This window comes from Corvus kubaryi, unplaced genomic scaffold (assembly GCF_017639235.1).
Source record: "Corvus kubaryi isolate FWS band 111438036 unplaced genomic scaffold, C.kubaryi_AGA036_p1.0 133, whole genome shotgun sequence".
NCBI lineage: Eukaryota > Metazoa > Chordata > Aves > Passeriformes > Corvidae > Corvus > Corvus kubaryi.
In genome coordinates this window covers 23,762,149-23,779,037 of record NW_024580667.1, presented here as the reverse complement: position 1 = coordinate 23,779,037, position 16,889 = coordinate 23,762,149, and the positions used below count along the sequence as shown (strand labels likewise).

The following is a 16,889-nucleotide window of genomic DNA, read 5'->3' as shown; positions in this document are numbered from 1 at the left end:
TGCTTGGAGAGCTGAAATGTTCTTTTAGGGTTGGTTTTGGTTTTATTTTTTGTTTGTTTGTTTAGCTTGGGTTATGTGGCCTTTCATGAGTAGAAATAGGAATAGAATTCAGATGTCTGGAATACGTGTATAGTGCACTGTTAAGAAATTGCCTTGGTTGTAAGGACTGAAGATGACAGAAACTAATACATACAAAACACCTACTGATAAAACTAGCAACAGGTTTTTCAAAGCTTTTGGTTCTTGTTTGAAAACAGATTATTTACTGAGGATATGGAAACCAAATGGATGGGTGGTATTTGCGGATATGGATAGAGACAAAATTTTTGTCTGATGAGCAGTATAGTTTTTTACAGAATTACAAAAGTCATAGCGGCCAAGACAAATTGTAAGCTCTAACTTCATTTTGTGTACCTTGCAGGATGCTCAAAAGAGTACACTGATGGATATGGAAATAGCTGATTATGAAAGGCTAGTAAAAGAACTTAATCAGAAGATTACTGATAAAGACAGCAGAATAGAAGATCTTGAGCAAGAAACAGGGATTCAGAAACAGAAACAAGAGACCCTACAGGAAGAAATAAGTGAGTAAACTATAAACAGCAAGAGTCACAATGGTATAGTTAGCAGTGGTAAAAAATACAATTCAGAAGCAACTTCTTAAGTCAGCGAGTGAGAGTAAGCTTTGCAGGGAATACTAAACAGTTGCATCAGGAAAGCAATTTTTGTCTTAGAGGAGCCTTTACTAGGTTATGTATCACGTAATCCAGAATTCAGCGCTTAAAAGCGAATTTGCCTGCCTGACATACTGTGTTTCTTACCTGATTAAGTTATTCATAAGTTCTAAATTTTGGTGACTGACAAGGGTTTTATATACCACACTCATAAAACTTTATTGATTACCATGTGGTTAAAAATTCCATTTCTTCCTATCCTCAAGTGTAAATCTTAAAACCATTTCACTTATTTGAAGATCTTTGGGATAACTTTGAAAAAGGATGCTAATGTTACTGTAAGCTACTTGTTTGCAGCTCTTAAGGAATCTGTTAGAATTTGTTTAAATATTTTCCAGCGTTTTTAAGGAAATACAAGTGGGGAGGTTTCCTTTGCATATAATTGTTGTTTTCTGCATTAGAGTCACTTCAGTCAACTATGCAACAGGATGAGGAAAGAAATGCCAAGATAAAACAACTCCTGGTAAAAACCAAAAAAGAACTGGCTGATTCAAAACAAGCTGTAAGTCCATATGCTAATGACTGTGTATTCTATTTTTAAACTAAGTTTTAAAAAACAGATGGTAGGTGAATTTTTAGGTTGCTGAGGTTTGGGGGTTTTTTTTAATATCCAGGTAATTTTATCTTGCAGGAAAATGACCATCTAATGTTGCAGGCCTCATTGAAAGGGGAACTGGAAGCCAGTCAACAGCAAGTGGAAGCCTATAAGGCAAGAAACTTCACTGTTTTGTTAGTACAAGTTTTCTCATTTAAGTACTAAGGGTGTGATTTATACTGGGCACATGAAGAATAGAGGTGCTATTTTTACTTCTAGGTTACTGGTTGTTTTTCTTAAATGAGTTTTTTCTGTTTGCTGCTTTCCCCAAATATTTTTTCCAGTGATTTTTTTAAAGTGGATTTACTCTGTCTTTTTCCTCTTTCCCTTTCCAGCAGAGGAGAGGACTGTGGAGTTTGAAGCTTGTAATGGGAATATATTTTTAAATGATTCTTTAAAAATGGAAGTTGCTCTGTTTTAAAACAGAAGAGCACAACATTGTCCGCAAAAGTCTTAAGTGTTGTCCATCTGTATATGGAACAGGAATAGGAACAGGAATAGGAATGGAATAGGAATAGGAATGGAATGGAATGGAATAAGCAGGGAAGGGAGAGGGGTTGGCTTTCTTAAATGCTGCCACACCAGCACTGTAATTTTATCTTCAGTTCTTTCTTTAAAACATCATCACTTTTTTAAAATGAATACATGGTAACCTGTGTCTATTTTTTTAAATTCTATTTTTATTGGATTTAATTTGGTATTTACCAGTTCTGTGCAGGAATTACTGTAGTAGAGTCCTAGGTGGCATGGTCCCTTGGAGAAGGAAGAAAAGTTTTTGTAATAGTGAAGTTTTCAACTGACTTTTTCAGATTCAAGTGGCTGTACTGACATCAGAAAAGCATAAAGTTCAGGAACAACTGCGAACATCTTCAGAACAGCACCAGCGTATGATGAGTACTTGCCAGCAAAAAATTGCAACCCTGCAAGAAGAGTGCAGAGCAGCCCAGGTATTCCAGTGGAAGAAGTCTTAGAGACTTACGAAGGGAGATTTACTGCACTCTCTGCTTCTTCAAAAATATTTTGCAGATGTTTCACTCTTCTCTTTTTGTCTGTCAAGAATTAAGAATTACCCCCGTAATTGAGTGGTGGTATAAAGGACAAGCCAGACTGTCCTGGTTGACGTGTATCACTTGGGGTGACACATCTGGATTTGCATACTTCTGTTTCCAGTAGGGAAAAACTTGTGGTAGTGGGGAGCCGGGGTTTATTTAAGATGATCAGTAAGTATACACTCAGGGAAAAGAAAAGTCTTGAAAGAAAAGAGCACAAACAAAATAAAGGAATAGAACTTGCTTCATTTAAAACGAATTAACACAGATACCACTTTAAAGAAAAAAAGCTGTGAGAAATATATTTGCAAGCACCTTTTCATATGCTGAAATATGAGCAGCTTCTTAATTGGCAGCTGAACTACATGCAAAACTGACACTATTGCTGAAGTTTATTATTATTTCTGGGATTTTTTTGCTCATATAACACTGTTTGATGGTCCTGGACTGCAGTGTTTGCATTGGAGACAAACAGATTAAGAATATAGTAGGACTGTTATGTTCAAACCACCTTTATGGTGATTACTACGCTACTCTATGGCCACTGTTGTATGGTAGGTGTGCATCCTGCAGGTAAGTAACAGCTGAATGCAGCCTCTCAAAAAAACCTCTACATTTTAAAAAGGTGAACTGAAATGGACAAACTTTGTGGTTGCTGCTTCAGGAGGTTTGCCTTAGTTGTGCTGGTACACGTGGATCGTGGTTTTACAAATATATTCTTCATACCTGAGTGCTTACCATACCTGTCTGTGGTGGCTTGGTCTGTGATGCTGTGATATCAGCAAGGTTGTAGATCTTCCATATTGGCATGGCTTGAACCTCTTGGAAGATTAGCTTTCCTATTCAGATGCCCTACATCTGGAAAACAGATATTATTACAAGGTTATTAGCAAAGGAAAACTCCCTCTAAAGGAAAGGTGGACACCAAAGCAGATGGTAGAGAACAAAGTCGTGCTGACATTTAAGGCTGTGTACCTGAGGACTTAGGAATATTCTAGCTCACATAGTATGACGGGATGAAAAGCAAAGGATTAATTTAAAGAAATGACCACAAATTTATAGACTCTGAAAATCTGGAGCAGTGGCTAATCAGAGTCAGTTCTGTAGAATTTCACTCACCAGTTCAGCTGAAGGGAAAGTTTCCAAAATCCTTCTCTTAGGAGTGAGAGCATTTTAGTTACCTGTAAATGGGAGTGACTAATGAATCCATGAGCTTGTCCTAAGACCCAAGAAAGAAAACCTGCATCAGTGTTTTGGGTTGTTTTAGAGAAATGTACAACATGAGTACTGTAAGGATGGAATAATATTTGCTGTATAGTGTGCAGTCAAGGATGAAGCTTCTACGATGTGAGGCAATTTTCTGTATGTCCACAGGAACTCATGTAACAGCTGCATTTAGAAGAAAAGACACACTAAACACCTTTACAGTCAACTACAATATTATATCTTGTGCTGTGTAATACCACTGCAAGACTGACTTAACTCCTCAGAATTATGCATAACTTTATGGCACATTAGAATTTTTGTCACCTTTGTAATACTGGAGAGAAACAGAATTATACCTCCTTTTGTATTTTCTGTCACCTTTGCCTTCATTTAAAGATGTTGATAGAAACCCTGGCTTGTGAATCTCTCAGTTGAATGCAGTTTTTGAATTTTCAAGTATTCTTTCATTTCTTGAACACTGGAATGTTGAAAATCAATGTCTCAAGTTTCACATGTTATGATACACAGTTAAAATCTAAAGAAACATTATCTGTTATGGTGGTCACTGTTTTAATTATCTATTTAAAAGAAGGAAATGCAGCAGGTGGTTTTCATTTTTTTCAGTGTAAGATGTGTTTCATTATCAAGAAATAAGGGAGTAATAATCAATAGTAAAACTTACGGGTTTGTTTTGTGTGTGATAGGCTGAACAAGCATCTGTTACATCTGAATTTGAGAGCTACAAAGTCCGTGTTCATAATGTTCTAAAACAGCAAAAGAATAAATCTGCTGCTCGGACAGAATGTGAAGGAGCCAAACAAGAAAGGTAAAACTAACGTTTTTACTTGACCTGTAATCTGCCTGTGGCACTGCCTAACTGAACAGAAGAAATGCCAGTTTCTACTGTCGTGGTGCTGTATTAGTTCTAGCTGGGTTTGTCTTTCTAACCATTATTTTAGTGTAGATTACCTATTGTTACAGTTAGAAGGAAAAGTAAGGTCTTAAGAAGTTTTTAATGACTCTAATGAGCAGAAATTAGCCAGCACATTCTGTGTAGACTTGACATGATGTTTCTCTGATGTGAAGTAGCCAACTGCCATTTGCAATTAAGAAGAAAAGAGCAGATTGGTTCGGTTCAGCTGAGTTCACTTCGAACTTTTTCAGGAATTAGTGGTTTAGTATAGGTAAAGCTCTGGATGCCAGTTCAGTCATCAGTTCCAGTAGATTTACAAAATCCTGTATGTTGTATCATATGAGGAAAGACTTGGAAGAAAAACGTTACACTACCGAAAGTTCCCTGAAAATCCTTTAAGTACGGTCATAAGCCAGGTGAATTCAGATTCGCTTCAGAAAATGTCTCAACTCACTGCAAAAATCAGCCAGTTCCTGCAAGTTATTTTTATAAGTCGTTGATGGCTGCCCTTGGTGACAGACTGGGTGTTTGTATGTGGAATGTCAGGATTCATTTCTGATAGACCTTCAGTCGGTACCAACAACTGCAGGCAAAAATCCACCAGAGGGCGACTTGTGCTGTGTTAGAGACCTGGGTTTAGGGTTGGTTTGGGGTTTTTTAAACATTCTTGCCTTTGAAGCAACAAAGCTGCAAGAGTTACATTTCTTTGTCTCTCCTTTTTGCAGAATTTTACGAAGTTCTGGTATTGTTTTGCGTTGTTTTTGTGAGAGAGACCTATCTTAGAAACAAATTGGATAAGCAATAAACAGATGACAAATGTTTTCCAAAGAAATTATTTACAAGTATCAACCCTAAGGATTAGTGAGATGTGCAGTTCATGAGATAATGGAGGTGTCTGCATATATAAATACAGAAATCAGTAAAAATAGAATGTGTGTGACTTAAGATTTTTTTCTTCCTGATATATCTGATTTTGATTTGTTTCTGACCAACTGTGTTTATCTGTTACAGACTTGATGTTGCTTTCTAGTTCTTTGCTCAAAATCTACTCCAACCATTTGTCCCCTGTATTTGGTCTTATTGAACTGATGTGCATTTACTAAACATACAAAAAAAAAGCCTCACTATTTTCAAGAAGAAATTTTTTGTGCCATCTGAATCCCATATATTATTTCCTTCTGTCTTGGCCTTCCTTGAAGTAGAAAGTGCTATCAGTCATGCTTTCTACACCAATAGTTGCATTCCCAGCAGTTCAGATGGGATGTGGCAAACCTATTTGTATCTACATTGAAATAGGATCTGGTTGTTACTGCTTGTAGCCACATTCTAAGATTATTTTGGTCTTAGTGCTGTGTTGATTTAATTAATAAATATGCAATTTGGATCAGCTATCCAAAAAGTTGTGGATATCATATAGGTTCTGAAATAATTAATTATTTTAAATGCATGTTGCATATTACTTTTTCTTCCATGTGCAGGGAACAGTTGGAAATGGTGATAGATCAACTTAAAGTGAAGCTGCAGGATGCTCAGCATAATTCACAAATGAATGCATCTGAACTCCAGGCATTGCAGTCTGAACATGACACCCTGCTGGAAAGACACAATAAGATTCTGCAAGAGACTGTTGCAAAAGAAGCAGAACTCCGTGAAAAGTATGGTCCGCTGATGAATAGATACAGATATTTTATTTTGTTTGAACTTTAAGATCTTGGCATGTAGAAGCCTGTAAATGTACTTAACAAAGAAGAGGCATGTTCTTGAGAAAGTTAAAGGAATTTTCAAAAGAATTGTTGGCTATTTTTCATGAGTCATCAGAAGTCTCAACAATGGCAATGAAATAGTAGCTGATGAGGGAATTTGAGATTTCTGCAAGCTTTCTACCTCTTAACTAAATCTAAATTAATCTAATCGCATTAAATCTAATTAAACTAATCTAAAAATTAACATTTTTAAAGCATATTGACTATTTTTAAGTCTAATGCCCAGCACTACATTTGTGTTGTACTGCTCTACTAAATTTTATGGATGTTTCCTATTAAAAAAAAAATAAGATACTTATATGCAAAGCAAACAAGTTCACTGAAAAAATACCGAGTTCTTGTCCACCAAGTGCCTTTCTTACAGAAAGTACTGTATTTTCAGTTTGTGCTTGCCACAGTCTTAATTTTCTGTTTCTTTCAAAATGAAAGGAATCTGTTTAATCTGTATCACATCTTGAAAAATCACATGAGTACCTGATGCTTGAACTCCTCAAAAAGAGTCTGTCCTCATCTTTTCGTCTCCATTTAGGTACAAAGAAGTTCACATGAGGTATTAATTAGAAATTACAGATTGGTATTAGGAACTGTTGACTTCTTGTCACTGTCTTTGTACAGTTTTATCTGTTCCTCATAGCTACGTAATGGTTCACTGTAGTCAACCAAATTATGTTCTGCATTTTCCTGGAAACAAACCATTCACAATAGGTTCCCTTTATACCTGGACACTGGTCTTTGCTATTCTGGCTCTGTTTAAGTCTGTGTGCTTATAAAGGCAAGTCCTGGGCTTAGTCTTTCCGTTAATGCACTTGTTTAACTGCATATATTTAATTGTTTAATATTATATATTATTATTTAATATATTTAATTGCTTGTGACAGTTTTGTCATGCTTCTGGAGTACCTCCACACTAGGTACAACTGATGAGTTACTGACATTTTTCTTGCTAACAGCTACACTCTTCTGCACTGGAAGTTGAGGTTTAAAAAAATTAAACTTACCTTCTTAGAAACCTGTGTTTTTAGAAGTCCTGCATAAGTGTTTGGTAAGCAGATGTTATAGGAAGTGGACTATAAGTGGCATGCCCTGTATGACACTATAAAGAGTCATGATGCAGTTTTAGAATTTAAAAATGTTTAGACCACAATGTCTGTTAAGTCTTTCATTATTTCCCAAAGACATCTGAATTTTTTGTTCTGAAATAGAAGTCGAGTTTATATAGCACAGTGCATTCATATGATAGGAAATAAGTGTAACTTTTTCAGTCTCAGATTTTCCCTGTAAAAAGAGGACTTTAAGTGAAAAACAGTTGCACACAGTCATTCTAAGATAATCATACACATGAAAATGGAAAACTGCCTCAAACTGTAAAAATTTTGATATGTAAAATGACATTGGTTTGCTGTTTGTGTCTTACTGTTTGTGCATGCACTGTTTTCAGACTCTGCACAATACAGTCTGAGAACATGTTCATCAAAACAGAGCACGCCCAGGCATTGAGTCAGCTGACAGCCCAGAATGAAGCTCTCCGGAACAATTTCAGAGATCAGGTCAGGAACCTGCAAGAGGAGCACAGGAAGACAGTAGAGACACTTCAGCAGCAACTCTCCAGAGTAGAAGCTCAGCTCTTCCAACTCAAAAGTGAACCCAGCACTAGAGGTAACTTCCAGGCAGAATACCAGTTTTTCGTGGGTTGGTTACAGATTTGTGTACCCCAGTCTGAAGCTAAAACATGCTTACAGTGTTTGATTCTGTAAAATCACCAGAAACTTTTTCTGGAAAATCTGCAGCATGCTGTATCAGTCCACAGATACCAAGTCAGGAATGTGTCTTTGTTATTATTTACTGTCACTTCAGAATCCCAAGGTCCTTGAATACATGCAGAGGAGGGCAACAAAGGTGGTGGAAGGGCTGGAAGGACTGTCCTGTGAGGAGCAGCTGAGGACTCTGGGTTGGTCTAGTTTGGAGGAAAGCAGGATGAGGGCAACCTCATTGCTGTCTTACAGATTCCTGAGGAGATGAAGTGAAGAGGGAAGTGCTGAGCTCTTCTCCCTGGTACCCATATAGGACATATGGGAATGGTTCAGAGCTGCCATGGGGAGGTTCAGACTGGATATTAGGAAGCATTTTCTTACTGAAAGAGTGGTCAAACTCTGGGACAGGCTTCTTAAAGAGCTGATTGATGCCTCAAACCTGTCAGTGTTTTAAGAGGCATTTGGACAATGCCCTTGATAATGTTTTAACATTTGATCAGCTGTGACATGGTCAGGCAGTTGGACTAGATACTTGTAGGTCACTTCCAAGTGGAACTATTCTGTTCTAGAATCTGCATCACTGTTATCTATTCTGCAGTATCTGCATTGTCAGACAGATGGAGGGAAATTATTTTGTAAATATTTGGTGTTCTTATCAGGTTGTCTCAGGTTTTGGAGCATGCTGTACATCTGCCTCAAGTACAAGGTGTAAAGCTAGAGAAAAGTGTATTGAAAGCTGTTTTAAGAATGTTTGTTATTTGTATACATGCTATTTATTAGTATACTTGCTGTTTGATCCTTCTTCGAATTTAAGATTTTACTGTCTTCAAGCTCAAGTGCTATTTTTGTATCTGTAAAGTTACTAATAAGGAGGTAGCTGGACATTTGCCAAGCAGCAGTAACAGTTTAAGAAGTTCCTATGTTACTACTGAAGCAGAAGAATTTACACTTTCCCACAGGACTGGTGGAAATAAAAGCGAATTCTATTATGCATTAAAAGTATTTGTTACCGTAGCTAAAACACATCTTCAGGGAGATGAGCATGAACATTTCATAGTCATTGAAATAAAAATTGCCAGTCAAGTTTGGGTTTAGAACCAGACTTTGATTGGAATGTTCATTTAGAGGTGAAAGGCTGTATTTTGCTATTATAACTGTTACGTGTGTATCTAGCTTTTTTTTTTTGCTTCACTTTCCCCTGCATTTTGAAAACTGTTTTATGTACTGCTCTCAATCCAAGACACTCACAGACATAGCCCTCCCAATTTCATTCTGATACGAACATCAGTAAGTGTCTTCCAGGTCCAGGTGTTTCAAATCTGGCAACGAAGAACTTGAGAGAACGGCGGAGTGCTGACCTTCCTGTCCTCGATGTGCATACTGTCGCTAGGGAAGAGGGAGAAGGTATGGAAACAACAGACACAGAGTCTGTCTCCTCAGCCAGCACCTATGTTCAGTCCTTGGAGCAGCTTCTGAACTCGTCAGAAGCAAAGCCTGGTAAGTAGATCGTGGCTTTCAGAAGCGCTTGCCTACATGGGTTGCAGAAGTTTGTGCCCTCAAACTATTTTAGAGCATTGTGTTTCATGCTTTTAGGTGCAAGACACAATTGACTTGACAAGTCTAGTCAAGTGCCACTGAGTTTACACAGTTCTGAACTTTTGTAGGAGTTTTGTCATTGAGTAAGGACTAACAGTAGAACATTCCTACAGGATTTAGTGATTTAAAGGTGTCATATTTCTGAGCTTTTAAATGGAAAAGACTGGGTGAGCAAGTCAGTGAATAGTTACAGAAATTTTTGTATTCTGGATGAGTCTCTACTAGGGACAATTAAGTGCAGATTTAACCTTATTAATGAAAAGATAAAACTTCTGTTCATCTTAATGAGGCTTATTAGAACAGGTCTTTATTCATAGGATTTCTTCTAGGAAACTGAAATCCAGCATGAAGAAGAATGTTTTAAGAGTCACCCAAAAAACAGTAAAATACGTGGTAGCATATAATCTCGTTTTAAAAGTCTACTGATGACTTTGTGGATAACTATTGAAAATCTCTGTTTATGGGTAGGAAATAAGGTATCTTGGTGTATTCTAGAACTGTTTTGTCAGCCCCCATCTAATATATAAACAAAAATAGATCAGAAAATTAAGCATGCAGCAGCAGCATTGATGCCTGTTAAGTCTGCAGTCTGGCTTTGCATGAATTGTTCATAAGAAACTACATTATTCAAGTCCTGATGTTAAGTAAGTATGAATTAGATGCAAGTGCTTCTTCCTTCTCTTAGTTTTCTTTTCCAATTAATTACAGAACCATCTCAGTGGCAAGCAGATCTCACCAAGGATGAACTGATTCAGAAACTAAACACAACAACTAAGAGTGCTGATCACTTGAATGAATTACTTCGTGAATCAGAAGCAACCAATGCAATCCTAATGGAACAAATCAAGGTTAGCAAACATACAAGAGATATGAGGACAGCTCTCATTTCCATGGCCTGTTTGTTAGACCAAATATCTTTCAGAAAATACCAGTCTATAAAATTTTGGTGATATGAAACCTAATTTTGGAGGGACTTTTATTCCACAGGTCTAATTAGTGCTTCCAGTGTCTACTTCAGTTTTGGGCTTCTTTTTCACTACAGTCTGTAGTTGGGTAGGCATGTGGGGGAGGCGGAGAGCAGTGTGGAGTAAAAGCTTCTACAAAAAAACCTCAGGAGTTTGGAAGTTTAATGTTTACTAAAGGGTCTATACTATTTTCACTTAGATAAAAGCAGTAAATCCCAAGAGGAGTATTGTCTGGTTTCTCTTTCTGTAACCCGTTTTAGCTGCCTTAAGTTAAAAGAAGATACATGAACTAATGTATGAGTGAGCTTTCTGAAGAGATTTCTAAATGTACTAAGCTTTGTCTTATAAAATGCTTTTAAATGAATATCATCAGATTTCTGAATTATTTAACTGTTCCACTGTTATCTACTCTTTGATCACTGATATTCTCTCTACTGCACAAATTTTAGCAAAAAAGGTTATTTTTAGGCAATAAGAAGTTATTTCTTACAACATTATCACATACTTAATTTTCACTGGATTTTTGTCCTGAATACATTGCTATACATGCATTATTCCTTTTGAAGCAAGCTGTGCAATTCGTTTTTTAGCTCTTCAAAAGACCTTTGTTCGATTACTCATTAAATGAAACAAACAGCATTACATATTTTTTCCCTCATCTGCAGCTTCTTAAGAATGAAATAAGAAGATTGGAAAGAAATCAAGAGAGAGAAAAGTCTGTGGCTAATCTAGAATACTTGAAGAATGTTCTGTTGCAGTTCATATTTCTGAAATCAGGAAGCGAGAAAGAACGGCTGCTCCCAGTAATAGACACCATGTTGCAGCTCAGCCCTGAAGAGAAGGGGAAGCTGGTTGCAATTGCCCAAGGTAGGTGGTGTTCAAAATACTGTCACAAAAAGAAGGAGAATTGAAAAAGGAAAAGGACAGTTCTGTGCTGTCTGTTGTGAGAAAAAACAAAACTTAGCAACATAATGCCAGTGAGTTAGTCATAAAATGATTTTGCTTTGTTGGGAAGTTACTATTCAATTTTCAGTAAACAGAACAAATACCATAAAATTAAGATAAAATATCATTTCTTCTGAAACATTCACATTTTAGGAAGACAATGGTAAGTTGTAAAAATTTAATGTGTTCATGTTTTGAGTAGAGTTTAAAAAATTTTTGTCAAAATAGAGGTTAATATAATTTAATTACTTTCTTTGCAGATGTTCTAAACAGATAACTGAAGTGGTCCTCTCAAGGCAGTACTGCAGATCTAATATTAGTTTCAATACAGTACCTTTAAAAATATCTGAAAGAAAATATGCTCTTTGTTGAAGAAATAAAGAAACTAGGGAAGGAAATAAAAAGAGTTAGGCATTTGCAAGAAATTAACACAGGATTTACATGTACAATAATTTTCTGTTTCTGGTTCAAATACTCTGAGCATTTGTTCCCTTGAAATACTTTTTAAGGTATTGTTTGTCATTTCTCAGTAACAGTAGCTTCTTGTACTTCATTAGGAACTGACCTATACTTTATTTTTAAATTAATATAAACAATAAGCAACACATGTACATATAAGAACTTAAAACTTGTGAACAAAATTACATTAAAAAGGAAAGTGTTCAAGTACTGCATTCCATGATAGGCTGTGCATTTGAACAAAGATGTAAGTCAAGTCCATAGCATGTTGATGTTGTTCTGGCCCTCTAATGAAGACTGATTGGATTTTTCTGGAGAATGGTGATAAATTACCTTTTTCAGACATTCTCAAGTACCCAAAGTAAAGTGGACTTGGTGGTACAATCTATATCTATGTCAGCCCAAGAGTGAGTTCCTTTCTCAGCAAGCTTGAGGACAGCATTTGAAAAAGGATAAAGGCAAGGAGTGGGACAGGATCATGTAACCAAGTGATGCAATGTCTAACATAATACAAAGTATGTTTTTGTTCCTCCTTCAGGTGAAGAAGAGAATACCTCACGGCCCTCTGGGTGGGCTTCGTACCTCCACAGCTGGTCAGGACTTCGATAAAACAGTGGAAACACTGAATCTTTAAAAACATTCCACAACTGCAAAACCAAGAAATCTTACTGTAGAAGATCTGTTGGTGTTGTAGCATTGAACTACAGGGTTTTATTTTTGTGTGTTATTTTCAGCTTTTTAGGCTCTTCTAAGAAAGAAGCCTGCAGTAGCTCTGAAAGATGGTCCTATTTTATGCTCTGGCAGCAGTGAACTGTTTGTCTTGTAAATGTTAAAGCTGATAATAAGAACTATGAGAACTGACAAATTAATTGCAGATTGCCTGGAAGCAGAATTTATTAAACCTGTGATAGCTCTTTTGATAGTTAAAAAGTTTGATCTGATATATTAACTGGAATAACTAGACTTTAGATTTAAAGCATTTTAAAGTGTTTACAGTTGCTTTCACATATCATTGTCAGCTGGCTAATCTATATGGTTAGTGTTATCCTCTGCACGTTTAAGAAACTTAAAATTATTTCCTCTCTTGTGATGGCTACAAAATGTAAGATAATTAAGAAACAGGGCATTTTCTGCTTTAAGGTTGTAGTCTTTCTTAATTTTTTTTTTTTTTTTTGCAAACCATGAAGGCAACGGTTCACAAAATGTAGAGGGTGCAAAAATCTATATGAATTACAGTGCTTGTCACATCCGGGCATGGTACTGTAGCAGTGATTAATGGCATCTATGGAAGCCTTAGGAGAGTACTCCAAGACTCAGAGGTCTTAAGTCCTAAGTGAGCTGAAGCTTTGAGAGAAAGGACTTAAGCTAGGGCTTTTTAACCTGAGGTTGGAAGTTTGTAGAAAAGACCAGGAAGAAATGTTTCATTACTGTAGTGATGTCTGTACTGGGATGACAAGGCTACTCATACTGACTTAATCATATTGAAGACACTAAGAAAGAATCTGAGCCCACAGGTCAGACTCCTATCATTAATTTCTGAGAGAAAAGAATGAAGCTTTTGTCAGTAGATGCATCTTTTAAGTGTTCTAATGATTGAAGATCTTACACCATTCTCTCACCTACCTGTGTGTGTGCACATCGTTTGCACAGATCTTTTGCACAGATGAGATGATCTCTGTTCCACATTCCTCAACAGAATGTTGGTTTTTTTCCTAGAAAAATGAATTTCTACCATCTCTGCTTCTATTATCAACACAGCACCTTTTTTTATCTTCAATTGTCTTCTCCCATAATGCCTTTCACCATCTTAATTTATTTGTAAGGTTTTAAAAAGCATACACCTGGGTTTGAATCCTGCTTATGTTTAAACCGGAAGTTTCTGTCTTTTTCACTCACCTTTTCATGTCCTCTGTGTTGTTTTACAGAGAGTCTTTCCTTGGTACACATACAAATACTAAATAGGGTTCCTCTCTATCTACCTTAGCTCAGGCTCTGAGGAAATGATGCTTGTTCCTTTAATATTGCCTTATTTCAGGCTGAGATTAATCTAAACATATGAACAGCAGAATGGCAACATGTTGAGAATAAACTGTTCAGTAAGTGTGCTTTTGGTTTAATTTTTTGCTTGTTGTATATATTTCAGTACACAATCAACAAAGCCAACAGGCTTTATTTAGGTATTTTAATTCTTTTCCTCCACCTTAGGTACTCTTTTTTTCTTCCCCTCCAATATGTGTTTTAACTGGAACCTTTATGGTTTGTGCTACTGGGGAAAACATTCTCTGTGAATATTCAGAACATAGAACTGATCAATGGTAGTATGACAGTAGGGATGAGTCTTTAGGTGTCTGTAGGTGGCAAGCAGGAGGCTCTGTTTAGGCTTTCTTTCATTTGCTTCTGGAGTGGTTTAGCCTATCTTCAGCATTCACGATTTGGACCAGATCTTGGATGTTGAGTTCTAACTCCTTATTCAGCTGGGTTTGGTTATTGTCATTCAAAAGAATGCCATAACACAGCAACAGGAGAGATTTGAAGTATGTATAAAACTAAGTGCTAGTCATCCTCCTGCTGTGATTTTAACAATGGAAACATGAGTGGAAGGGTATGGCTTTGTCTTAGTTCGCACTCCGTTTGCAGCTGACCCGATTTAGTCTCCGCTGTTGCTAAAGAGCTGTGACAAGTTCCTCTTAAAATGCACATATTTCAGAACTGTAAATTATTTAACATTGTAAGCTGTGAATAAAGGTATGCAAGTAACATATATCACTGGCTGTATTAAATACCAGTTGCTTATTGACTTCTTTCAAGTCTGAGTTGCATGCTCACTGTTTTTAGTAAAACTTGAGTACCATACTTATGAATGTAGTGAACAACTTGCATTAATATATTTTTTTTTACAATGGAAGATTGAGATCTTAATTAATGTAAAAATATTTTAGTAACTGCTACCAAACTGTTTTCTGTTGGTAGGATTGCCAGAACTTACCTATGTGGCAATAAACTGACTGTAAGCAAATATATCAGAGTTTAATAGACACTTGCAGTAAATGGCATAGAAGAATGTGAACTGGAAACGGGATTATTTTGCAAAGAGAACTTTTTATATGTCATATATTTGCATTTGTAATGTACAGCACTGTAGCTGTGATTTGCTTTCAAAAAGCAGTTTGAAGTTTTAACTAGTACTGCTGCTTCTTGATATACTGTGGTGCTCTTTTTTGGAAGAGCACTGTGCTGACTTTGCTTTCTGGTTCTTTGTGTTTTCTTTACAGTGCCACATTTGTTAGAATGTTTCACAGAAAATGTCACCCTTGCCCAAAATGTTTATAAGCTTAGGACCAATTTTTATCTTTTAACAGCCTGGCTTCAGCCCAAGCCTAAGCAGGGCATAATAATAATAATAATAGTAGTAGTAATAATAATTCTACTGTCACTATGCAGAGTATATATTAATTAAAAACCAAAAATGGGAGTGATTCAACATTCCCAGACCTGCATGTGCACTGTGGCTGAATCTTTAGTTACCTAATGCTGACTTAGAAATGGGTTATATATCTTTTGTGTTCCTTTTATCCAGAAGGGAGGCTCATCTGTGCAAGCAAAAAGTGCTCCAGATGAAAGACAGGAAGATGAGAGCTTGTCAGGCTGTTGTATAGATGTGGCCAGTTGAATCTGGGGTTCAGGATGGCCAATGGGAACCGTGTTAGAAATTATACACGAGAGTAAAGTTGCTTTTTTTCTTTCATGATCCTCCTTCCCCAAAGTATAACTCTGAGAATACAGGGTTAGATTATTTTCTAAATTTAAATCCTCCTTTGTGTATCTCTCTCCATCCTTTTGCTGTGATAACAGATGATAATATTGTGAAATTGTGGAGGAATGCCTAAAAACTCTCCTTAGTTTGTACTAAGTGACTTTGAAGGCAGCTTAAAAATACATGCTTCATTTGGCTTATGCCTTGGCTTCACCCAGTGCACCAATACTTCCTAAACTACCTGCTAGTTCTGCTATTGTTGGCACTGTGAAAATATCTCCCTTAGAAACCTTGCAAATAGCAGTCACCACTCACAAGATGAGAAACCAAATGTATGAAGAGGTAAAAATATATTTGTTGTAGTAATTTCAGAATTTCTAGTCTGGATAGATAAGTATTTTGTTTGGAAATGATGTCTTTGATGGCCTTTTCATGTGGCCGTCGCTTCAATAAAATTCACCTTAACTCAACAGAGTGCCTTTTTTTTTTCCCTGAATGCCTTTTCTTACCTGAGAAAATGCTACTCAGGTGCAAGGTAGAAAACAAGGAATGTCTGTCATTGTATTGAAGAGATTTTATGGATCTGGTATAGTATCTACAGCCTTTACTTTGGAAGACAGCTACGGCAATGGATTCTTCTGGATGAACAGAAAAGAAATTGGTTTGTTACAGGGGGTTTTAGAAAAAAAGAAAATTTTAAAAAAGCTCATTTAAATCTTCAACTTCATCTTTAAACTTCAACTGTATTACTAGATTGTCACCAGCAATCTGGCAATACGGGTCATGAGGGAGAGGAGGGATGCAGAAGCTATTAATGGCCTTGTTAGCAGGAATGTGCTGTGTACGGGTACTCCCTACCTTATAAATCAGCATGAGTTTCTAATTGCACTCAACTTTAAAATTACATCTTCCCTAATACCCTGTGATAATTTTTCTTTATCTGCATAATTGTCCTAGTGCAAAGATTACATGCTCAGTAGATGAAGCAGTGTTGGGTTTGATTTAAGCGAGAGTTTGGTGTTCTTGCCAACCAGTTTTCTTAGACCATGCTTATTAGGCAAATATGTGGCCAGAGAGGGGATAATAAGCTGTGAAAAGAAGACATAATAAATGGATATAACAGTCCTATAAGAGACCCTGATACTTCCAGTCAACCACT

General features: G+C 36.6%; 1 protein-coding gene across 1 annotated transcript in view; it reads left to right on the top strand.

The window, feature by feature from the left end:
* The window catches only part of GCC2 (GRIP and coiled-coil domain containing 2), a 31,038-nt gene extending 14,838 nt beyond the window's left edge, over positions 1 to 16,200 (top strand). Inside the window, exons 13-23 of the mRNA XM_042039548.1 lie at positions 422 to 584; positions 1,136 to 1,236; positions 1,366 to 1,443; positions 2,139 to 2,276; positions 4,289 to 4,410; positions 5,976 to 6,152; positions 7,699 to 7,916; positions 9,314 to 9,508; positions 10,316 to 10,455; positions 11,238 to 11,439; positions 12,515 to 16,200. Of these exons, the coding sequence (XP_041895482.1) occupies positions 422 to 584; positions 1,136 to 1,236; positions 1,366 to 1,443; positions 2,139 to 2,276; positions 4,289 to 4,410; positions 5,976 to 6,152; positions 7,699 to 7,916; positions 9,314 to 9,508; positions 10,316 to 10,455; positions 11,238 to 11,439; positions 12,515 to 12,585 (1,605 nt within the window). The 3' untranslated portion in view covers positions 12,586 to 16,200. The remainder of the gene's footprint in view (positions 1 to 421; positions 585 to 1,135; positions 1,237 to 1,365; positions 1,444 to 2,138; positions 2,277 to 4,288; positions 4,411 to 5,975; positions 6,153 to 7,698; positions 7,917 to 9,313; positions 9,509 to 10,315; positions 10,456 to 11,237; positions 11,440 to 12,514) is intronic.
* Positions 16,201 to 16,889: the final 689 nt, after the last annotated feature.